Below are 10,588 nucleotides of genomic sequence, written 5' to 3' on the forward strand. Positions count from 1 at the left end.
AAAAAACATAAGTTGCAAAACGAATGGAAACGTATTTGTTCCTGTTCCAGTTGCACACCCATAAGAACCTCCTACAGTTTTCATAAAACACTGTTATTTGAGAAAGGGAGAGGTGTAGACACTGTAGAAGAAAGTGACAGCCAATGGGAAGTGAGCTCTCCTCCCTGGCCAATAGCACGAGCCACTTTGTTGTCAATTTTTTGTCCTAATGGAAACTCGAGGCGCAACAATAGAGGCGAGCGGGGAGAGGAGCGCGGACGGCGGGGGCTGCAGCCAGTGCCACTCACTCGCGGCGAGGCTGACACACTTTCAAAGTTTGGCTGAAGAGGAGGGAGCGGACCACAGCTGCCCCGTGTCCGGCCAGAACCGACGCGCTGCCGGCTCGGGACTTGGATGCTATTCCTGAATGAAATGGTAAAGACACAGCAAAGTTTGAGGCAACATCCTAGCGGGAGTTGTAGGGTGAAGGGGGCTTGTGTCTGAGGAGAGCCGCGTGCAGCCGGGAGGCCCTGGCATCTCGGTGCAGAGAGGGGGTATGTGGCGGAAAGCACCAGCCGCGCGAGGCGCCGCCATCCTGGTGTTTGGGGATTTTTGTAAAATTTTTTATGTAGTGTGGTTCTTTATTTTGTCAATTGCCGCGGCTGATTTGTTCGTCCTGGACTGAGTTCAGTGGAGGGTGGTCTGTTTTTCGTTGTTCAACTTGTGTGAGAACGCCAGGGTGCAGGGTTTCCAGGCCGTGCATGTGAGTTCAAGAGACAGGTGCAGCGCCGGTGTAGGCGCTCTGGGTTTCTAGGAGCTGAGGAGGGGGTCTAAGAAGCTGCTGTTAGAGTGGGTCTTCCCTGTAAGTTGCCAGCCTGGCGGTGCGAGTGGGGGCGGCCAGAGGCAGACAGGGCTCCGTTGGCACGCCTGTGCCCACCTTGGTGTCCAGAGGTATTTAGTGCTCGAGGGTTTGCAGAGAGCCCTCTGGGCAGGAGTGGACGGGCATGGGAGGTTGTGTAGAGAGTCTCCTCTGCCAGGGCTGGCGCCAAGATCCGGGGAACGGGTTGCAAACTGATTTGGGTGACCCGCGCATGTAATCCATGTGCCCAGCTGCGAAGTAGGCACTTATATGAACAGTGAAGTCCATTCCGACAAGTGCGTATTTTCTGGCCGGTCGGGGTCAGTGGTAGACCTGCCCTTGGTCGCTGGTAGTGGAAGGTGCCTTTGGTCACTGGCAATAAAGAGTTCTCTGGGAGTCGCTGGTAGCAGTTGCTCTTTGTGGGTGGTTGGTGGGCGCTACATTTGGCCAGTGGTGGCAGATATTAATTTAGGTCAGAGGTGGCAGGCTCCCTCTTCATTATTATTCTGGTCAGCAGTGGTAGCCTGTGCTCTTTGTGGGTGGTAAGGGTTGTTTTTCTTGTTAATGGTGGTGACTTGCCTTAGGGTGGTGATAGGCGTTGGTTTTGGTCAGCTTTAGTCAGTGGTGGTGGGTTTTGCTTTAAATCAGTGATGGTAGAGTTCTTTTTGTTTAGTGGTAGTGGAAGTTGTTTTGGCTACTGATGATGGAGGTAGCTTTAGGCCAGTAATGGTAGGCATTGTTTTTGGTTAGTGGCGGTAGAGGTAGACATAGACGTTAATTTGGTTGGTGGTGGTGGGGTTTGCTTTGATTCGGTGTTGGTAGAGGTTATTTATGATTAGTGGCCGTAGTAGGTTATTTGGTCAGTGAGGGTACTTGGTGGTAGAGGTTTTGGTCCCCAGCAGTAGAGCTTGATTTTGGTTAGTGGTGGTGGAGGGGGGGCTGTTTTAGGTCAGTGACGGTAGGGGGTGTTTTAGTTTGTGGTGGTATAAGTTGTTTTGGTCGCTCGTGCTGGGGATGGCTTTAGCTCAGTAGTGGTAGAGTTTGTTTTGTGAGTTGTAGTAAAGGCTGCTTTGGTCAGTGTCGGTGGAGTTTTCCTTAGGTCAGTTGCGGTAGAGGTAATGTTTGATTTTTTAGAGGTTGACGTTGGTTTGGTCAGGTCAGTGATGGTTGAGATTGTTTTTGGTTAGTGGTGTTCGGGGTTGCTTTTTGGTATGCTTGGTTAGTGCTAGGGCGGTTTGTGGTCGTACACTGGAGCTGCCCATTGAGACTGGTACCAGTTGTCAGCCTGGGGTGTCACTGCAGCTGTCCTTTGGTGGGTCATTGGCCTCTCAGTGGACGGGAGGAATGGTGGGGTGAGCCTGGGTCATTAGACAGATACAGGTTGCCCGGGGAGACCACCCTGTCTAATCACCCTCTTTTCTTTGTCAGCTAGTTGAGATGGAGCTGAGATCAGAGATGCCCGGCGGACCCTCCGGCCAGCACCCCGTGGTCCCTCCGCACACCTCCGCCGCCGCGGCGGCCGTGGCCTCCCTGCCCGTGTCCGTGGCCAACAGCCTCCTGCGCGGACCCCCGCTGCTGCTGAGGGCCACCGAGAAGTACCCGCGCACCCCCAAGTGCGCGCGCTGCAGGAACCACGGCGTGGTGTCGGCGCTGAAGGGCCACAAGCGCTACTGCCGCTGGAAGGACTGCCTCTGCGCCAAGTGCACCCTGATCGCCGAGCGCCAGCGCGTCATGGCCGCGCAAGTTGCGCTGCGCAGGCAGCAGGCGCAGGAGGAGAGCGAGGCCCGCGAACTGCAGCTGCTCTACGGCACCGCCGAGGGCCTGGCCCTGGCCGCCGCCAACGGCATCCTGCCGCCCCGCCCGGCCTACGAGGTCTTCGGCACGGTCTGCAGCGACGGGGGCTCAGGTAAGAGCGGGGGGCCCGGGCAGAGCCTGGAGGGGGGTGGGGGCGCTGCCAGGGGCGCCCTGGAGCTGCATCGGGCTGCCATTAGGCACACGTGCGCTGCTGGGGGTGGAAGCACTGTTTTAGCTTTCTAAGTCTGTAATGGGGGACACGTTTATTTTGGTACCTCGGCCTGTTTTCTGTCCCAGTCCGACCCTGGTCTCAGGCAAAGGGGCAGGCTGCACTGTTTGCTGGTATGATGGACCTGCTGAGAAGGGGGCGCTATGCACTGTCTGGGGGTCTCACTGGTCTATTGAGAAGGGGGCACCATGCACTGTCTGGGGGTCTTGTGTTTCCTAGGGGTGAATGGGGCACCCTGCAATGCGGGGCTCCCCGGGCCTGCGGGAACACGTCACCGTGCACTGGCTGAGGGTCTCACTGGTCTATTGAGAAGGGGGCACCCTGCACTGTCTGGGGGTCCTGTGTTTCCTTTGAGTGGACGGGGCACCCTGCAATGCGAGGGTCTCCGGGGAATGCGGGAACACGTCACCATGCACTGTCTGAGGGTCTCAGGTGTTTCCCGGGTGTGGATGCGGCACCCTGCTGCAATGCGAGGGCCTCCGGGGCCTGCAGGAAGTTCACCGAACCCTCTCTGAGAGTTTTCGGGCCTGCGGGGAATAGACTCCCTTCACGAGGTTCCCAGGGGCGCGCTGAGAATGACAGCGCCCTGCACACGGGGGTTATGTAGGGTCAGGTGGTCGATAGGGCGATAAGCTGGGCCTGGGTATTCCCTGGACCCACTGGGGCGCACTGGGCACCAGCTCATAATCTGAGGGCAGCCTGCACCCGCCGAGGGCCGCAGCATGGGCATTTCACCCGGCACAGCCCGTCTGGGGGCCGGTGAGGGTTTCAGCGGAGCGGCCGGGACACGGAGGGTCTGGTGGCGGAGGGAGCGGGCAGCCATGGCACACACTGCCCAGACTGCGCCGGCCGGAAGTAGGGGGCACACAGCGAGCTCCACAGAGAGACCTCAGTGAACGCGGATGCGGTGCAAAGGTGATGAGTGTGAAGGGTTCACCTCACCCCGGCTCCTGTGACTGAGAGCACACGGGACGAGCAGGGACGTACATGCACCTGAGGGGGTGCACGCGCGACCGGTGCAGTCTGGAGCGACGGCTCGGTGCCAGCTGCACCAGATGCGCGCTGTCACCTGCACCCCGCCCCCCCCCCCACCCATGAGGGCGCGGGCTCTGAGTGCGTGGCCTGCTCAGTGGAGCGTTGCTCTAGGTGTGGTGGGTGCGTAACCTTGACGTGTAGTTCAGAAATGCAGACTGGATGGCAAACACCGCCCCTCGCAGGGTGCTTACCGTCCCCGAGGGCCGTGGCACCTACGGTGTGAGGGGTGGCACTGTCTCCTGTGACCAGGCAAACGGTGTTTCGGGCCCTGGAAGGTACTATGGATACCGTACCCTACCATAAAACATTATAAAGTGAGTGCAGGCCCCAACTACAGCACCCCATGTAGACCACACTGAGAATTATGACCATTGAACGTAAGTGCCCCCCTCCAGCACACCCTAGAACACTCACTCTGAGGAGGACATACACCTGGAACACCCTGCGAAGGTCAGACATCTAGAACTGTCCAAAGGGGTCCGACATCTAGAACGCCCCAAGGAGGTCAGAGATCAAGAACTCTGTGGGGAGGTCATGCATCTAGAACAGTCCAAAGGGGTCAGGCATCTAGAACTCTTTGAGCGGATCACACATCTATAACTCTCGAAGCAGATCACACATCTAGAACTCTCTAAGGATATCAAATATCAAGAAATCTGTAGGGACGTCATGCATCTAGAACTCTTTGAGGGTGGCATGCATCTAGAACTGTTCAAAGGGGTCAGACATCTAGAACTCTCAGAGACAGCCATGCATCTAGAACTCTTGTGGTTAGATCACACATCTAGAATTCAGGGGGTCATGCATCTAGAACTCTTGTGGTTAGATCACACATCTAGAATTCAAGGGGGTCATGCATCTAGAACTCTTGTGGGTAGGTAACACATCTAGAATCCAAGGGGGAGGCCATGCATCTAGAACTCTGTGGGTAGGTCACGAATCTAGAATTCAGGGGGGTCATGCATCTAGAACTCTGGGGAGGTTACACATCTAGAATTCATGGGGGTGGTCACACATCTAGAACTCTCTGGGGAGGTCACGCATCTAGAACTCTGTGGGGAGGTTACACATCTAGAATTCATGGGGGAGGTCATGCATCTAGAACTCTCTGAGGAGGTCACGCATCTAGAACTCTGTGGGGAGGTTACACATCTAGAATTCATGGGGGAGGTCATGCATCTAGAACTCTCTGAGGAGGTCACGCATCTAGAACTCTGTGGGGAGGTTACACATCTAGAATTCATGGGGGAGGTCATGCATCTAGAACTCTCTGAGGAGGTCACGCATCTAGAACTCTGTGGGGAGGTTACACATCTAGAATTCATGGGGGAGGTCATGCATCTAGAACTCTCTGGGGAGATCACACATTTAGAACTCTGTGGGGGATTACACATCTAGAATTCATGGGGGAGGTCATGCATCTAGAACTCTCTGAGGAGGTCACGCATCTAGAACTCTGTGGGGAGGTTACACATCTAGAATTCATGGGGGAGGTCATGCATCTAGAACTCTCTGGGGAGGTCACACATTTAGAACTCTGTGGGGGGGGGGTGATTCATCTAGAACTCTTTGAGGAGGCCAGACAACTAGAGCTCTCTGAGAAGGGCCATCCCTGCCAACAGACACAAGACTAGCACAAGGTATGCAATGATATCACCAGAGACTAGAACATCCCAGGAGGGCCCAAGATGCCAGCTTAATCCCGAACCCTCTGTGGTGCACTCTCTACCCGAGCACCTTAGAACAATCCGAGAAACACAGACTCTGCCCTCGTACCCCCAGATCAATATGCCTGGTGCACACCGTGACTCCGAGCACCAGAGCTCTTCTGGAAGGGAACGCCGTACCAGTGTAATCTAGAACCCCCTGAGGGCAGACCCTACTTCCAGCACACCTTACGGCTCTACTACAGTGGAATGCCCTGCATACACACCCAGAACAAACAAGCAGGATACACCTTCCAGAATGATCTAGAATGTTCTGAGGAGAGAGCACAGCCTGCCGCCAGCACACACCAGAAGACCAGGAAAGTAGAGCCCTCTTCCAGAGGAGTCCAGAACCGGAGGAGGGTACACCCTCTCAGTACCACTCTCAGTACACACTCTCACTACACCCTCTCAGTGTGTCCTCTCAGTGCACCCTCTCCTCAGTACACACTCCCAGGACGCCTTCCCAGTACACCCTCTCACTACAACCTCTCAGTACAGTCTATCACAACCCGAGGAGGGCACGGTTAGACAGACACGCTCGCACTCCGCCACAATTCGAGGAGGGTGCACTCCACCAGTGCACACTAAACACCCCTCCCCCAGTGCACACCAGATCACTTCCAGAGTTGAGCCCCCTGGCGGCGCCCGCAGCCCGACACTGCCTATGAGGAGAGTAACATATTTAGTGAACTCCAGAAGAGTAGTGTGAGAGTTGTGTACCCCGCCACAAATAGTTAAATATGACGTATGCTGTGCAAGAGGGGCACACACGGTTACAACATTCTTAAACGTGGTATTTAGCGCAAGGGCAGTCAGTCACACACTTTAAGGTGGGCTCCGCTTTATGGGGCACATTCTAGACCCAGGACTCCAACGCTGGCAGGCTCGGTGCCACCCGGAGCCTGGCATACTCTGCTAGAAAACAGCTCACCGTGGACAAAAGAAAGTACTCATGCTGGTGAAGGCACCACACAAAAAACCAAACGTGAACGTTTCCCTAGACATGTTATGAAACGTGGTGTGTATGATTTATTACAAGAAACGTGTTATAGTGAAAGAGTTTACCCGGCTTTCACCATTATATAGAAACATCTAAAATCCTTTAACGTTCAACTACGCAAACGTGCAATCCTTTCCCAACAGCCTGTACTCAACACTGCAACCTGCACAAATATTGAGGTACACATGAATCATTGTGTCTTGTGTCTACTGCGCTGCGGTGGGGAGGGCCGCCCCCTGCCTACCTTCTAGCACTCCCAAAGCTTCAAGGGGGCCTCCCCATATTATGGATTTTAAAGTGTATTAAATATGTAACTGTCGACAGTGCTTGGAAACGGTAGAAGTGCTTTGCAGCAGTAGGTAAATCAGTTATTCACATTAATAATATTGAGAGAATATACATTTTAGGAGAAATTTCTAAGAGAAAAAATAGCCTGGTTTCTGTGTGGTGGGTCTTGCGGTAACAGAAGGGGGAAGGTTATAGGAAAGAGTCTCCTTCAGTACTACTGGTTTTACGCAAGAAAGATGCAGAGACGTTTCCTCTTGTTGATGGAGAGAGGTTGCATTCGTTTATTATTCCTTTCATCGATACAACCCGTGGCTTCCCCACAGTTGGCGTTCCTCGCGTGTGAAGAATGACGGCTTGCTGACGCATGAAAGACACGGCCGAGCCTGATCACGCACAGACTCACAGCGACTTCACCTCAGTTTGGCGGATTCGTCAGATACCGAGACGCAGCTATGCTTCGATTGGGAGAATTTAGAAAGTTCTGAGAAGGCCCGCAGCGGGTGGCACAGTTTGTAAAAGGCGCAACAAACACTCGGCTATGAACTCATTCCCTTATACGGTTCCCTTCTAGGACATATTTGAAAAAAATAAATATATATATATATATACATATCTTCTTTTTCTTCAGATAGTGACACATTCACCGGACAGCAGGGCCAAAGAGCGCTACCGCCCCCCTCCCCCCACACACTACGGTACTAAACAGTTGTCTCAGACTCTTTTCCGCGGGTCTCCGACCTAATGCTGATGAAGCCGCTGTGGCTAAGTAGCCCCTTCTAACCACTCCAGTGGACCCAAGGGCGCAGCCGGCTGCCCCACACATACTTCTCGCCTAGGCCGAAGGGAGGGGGGCTTCTCTCCCGGGCCCAAGGGAAGGGCGGGGGATGGTGGCTACCTGGTCCCGTTTCTCTCCTCGGCGGTGGGGGGAGGGTGGGGGGGGGGCACCTAGTCCTGCTTCTCTCCCCCGGCCATCACCGTGCAATTTGTTCAGACAGTAAAATTTGTTCAGACAGCTCCGGGCCTGTGACAGAAATGACTCCTTTCCGCAGACTCTCGCTGCACTGATGAACCCAAGGGCGCCGATGGGCACCGCCCCTCTGCCTGACTAAACCTCTGATAGTTAATTAGTCCAGAAGTTTAGACAGATCTTTCCGTCAGCCCTGTGACAGCTAAAGATGTGGATAGACAGACAGACTGACAGCGCAGGGCGTGGCCGGGCCCTAACTCTCCTTTCACCTGGCTATCACCATGTCACTTAGTTTAACCATAACTTTCCTCTGACCCCATGACTAATAAAGGTATACATAGATAGATTGACACATTTGTACTTGTCTAGCTGCACACATGCACGCGAATCACAGCAGTGTTCCCTTACAGTCACTGACTCACTTCAGGGCCGGAGGGCGAGTCTGGGGTCCGCTCCTGTCCTTAGTTTCACGCACGCACTAGTCCGAAGGGCGATCCCTGTCTCTCTCCTGTCCCTTTTCACACACAGGGCGAGCCCGGGCTCTGCTCCTGTCCCTTCACACACACGGTCCGAGGGGCGATTCCTGCCTCTCTCCTGTCCCTTCAGACACTGGGCTGACGGACGCGTCCGGCTCGCCCGCTCCCCGTCCCCGGTTCCCACAGCCGGTGCCAGGCAGTCAGTTCAGACTGAACTTCCCGCCCCGTGGCTGGGTAATTACCCCCGCTGCGGGGTAAGAGCGGTCACAGCTGTGGGACAGGGGCGAGTGCAGGCCTCCTCTCCCGGCCCCCAGGGCAAGACACCGAGTTACAGGGCAGTTTTCTTATCAGCAGCGGGGACGGACGTCCCGCGGGAACCCAGGCACATATAGAAACGAAAAGCTGCTGACTCGGGCCTCTTCCACGAGACTAGCTTTTCGTGGCATCACCCGAGCTCGGCAGCCACGTCAGCTCCCTGAAGGCGACATTTCATACCGCTGACATCACGTCCTAATATTGATTTCGGATAATGGTGTCCCGTGTCCTAAAGCGAGGGCAACCCCTGTCAAACACCCTCGGATTAAGGAACACATCAGTTCTCAAATGGCCTCTGGAGTTCTAAACTTGTTGAAATGTTTATTTGAGGGTTATTCGTAGATTTATAGCAGTGCTTCAATGTCGAAAAGCTAAACATATATCAAGAAAGCGTCTTACACACGGGTACACCTACAGAAGACATTTTACTTTGAAACCTAGAGCAGAAACATACCCGCAGCAATGTCTGGGATACAAGGGAGGGAGTACTGGGAAGACGAATCTAACTGGCCACTGGAATATAGGATATATGTCTAAAAAATGATCGTAGTGAGGAATTGCTTTACGGAACATGTAGTTTATGGAGTGTGAGATAAACATGTATGTGTGGGTGCGCAAGAGCTTTTGTAACGTTGTGATGTTGGGACAGCCTCTGCCGCTACCCAGACTTGTAATGCCCATTTCTCTCCTTCTTTCCAGACGCCAAGATGCAGAAGTTCGAGCTCTTCCCCAAGAGCATGATGCAGCGGTGCCTGACCCCTCAGCAGTCCCCGGCGGCCGGGAAGCCTGTGTCCACGGACGGAGAGTCCGTCTCCGGCAGCGGCCCCGGCACCTCCTCCCCGGAGGGCCGCCCCGGCTCCGGCTCCGAGGCCGGCGACGGCGAGTCCTTCCTCGGCTCGCCCGCCCCCAAGGCCGCCAAGGAGAGCGCGGACAGCCCGGGCTCCATCAGCCCCCTGGGCTCGGACTCGGGCTCCGAGGTGGACCGGGACGAGCAGGAACCCTCGCCCTCGGCGGCCGGGGGGCGCCAGCGGGCGCCCATCGACATCCTGAGCCGGGTATTCCCGGGCCACAAGCGCAGCGTGCTGGAGCTGGTGCTGCAGGGCTGCGGGGGCGACGTGGTGCAGGCCATCGAGCAGATCCTCAACAATAACAACAAGGGCGCCGAGGAGGCCTGGGCCCGCGAGGGGGCGCTGCAGGGCGCGCCCTCCGCCGCCCATCGGCCCCTGCTGGCCGGCACCATGACCCCCGCCATCGGGGCGCTGGGCAGCCGCTCCGCCTTCTCCCCCCTGCAGCCCAACGCCACCCACTTCGGCCCCGAGGCCGGCGCCTACCCCCTGGGCACCCACCTGGGCCTCAACCCGCTGAGGCTGGCCTACTCGGCGCACAGCAGGGGGCTGGCCTTCATGACCCCCTACTCCACGGCCGGACTCATGCCCACCCTGGGCTTCCGGCCCCCCATGGAGTACGCCTTCAGCGACCTGATGAGGGACCGCTCCAACCTGCACAAGGACCAGGTGTACACCAGCGGGCTCTACGGGCCCATCGTCAACAACAGCGCCGAGAAGCCCTAGCAAGGGCACTCGAGGGTTCTGGACAGCCACTTGTATCGGGGGGCGGAACCCAGCGCGGTCTGGGTACAGAAGATGTAATATAGAGTACAGTGTATCTGTGGGACGGAACTTACACTGTAGGGGTCCATTGTCAACAACAGCGCCTAGAAGCCCTGGGTGCCCTCGGGGCTCTGGACAGCTTCTTGTATCAGGGGGCGGAGCTTAGCGTGCTGTGGCCAGCTGATGTAATATAGTACAGTGTCTCTGCGGTACGGGACTAAGACTCTATTCACCCTACGAGGCTCAAACTGTCCAGTGCAACAAACTTCAGTGCACACACCATGTGACGTCATGTGTACTCAGCCTGCAGTTCACATACAGTACTTA

At 55.7% G+C, this 10,588-nt stretch overlaps 1 protein-coding gene across 1 annotated transcript; it reads left to right on the plus strand.

Annotated features, from left to right (window-relative positions):
* The first annotated feature begins 393 nt into the window (after positions 1-393).
* Positions 394-10,222, plus strand: DMRTA2 (DMRT like family A2). The gene is made up of 3 exons (XM_078673467.1): positions 394-414; positions 2,267-2,744; positions 9,351-10,222. Exons 1-3 carry the CDS (start codon positions 394-396, stop codon positions 10,220-10,222), a joined length of 1,371 nt encoding a protein of 456 aa, XP_078529593.1.
* The last annotated feature ends 366 nt before the right edge of the window (positions 10,223-10,588 follow it).

The sequence above is a fragment of the Lissotriton helveticus genome, chromosome 1_2, assembly GCF_964261635.1.
Source record: "Lissotriton helveticus chromosome 1_2, aLisHel1.1, whole genome shotgun sequence".
Classification (NCBI taxonomy): domain Eukaryota; kingdom Metazoa; phylum Chordata; class Amphibia; order Caudata; family Salamandridae; genus Lissotriton; species Lissotriton helveticus.

Excerpts from the sequence above, each read along its gene's own strand:
- DMRTA2 (XM_078673467.1), top strand. The coding sequence starts at position 394 with ATGCTATTCCTGAATGAAATG. Across the intron at positions 415-2,266 it reads TGCTATTCCTGAATGAAATG|CTAGTTGAGATGGAGCTGAG; the intron begins GTAAAGACACAG and ends TTTCTTTGTCAG. Across the intron at positions 2,745-9,350 it reads CTGCAGCGACGGGGGCTCAG|ACGCCAAGATGCAGAAGTTC; the intron begins GTAAGAGCGGGG and ends CCTTCTTTCCAG.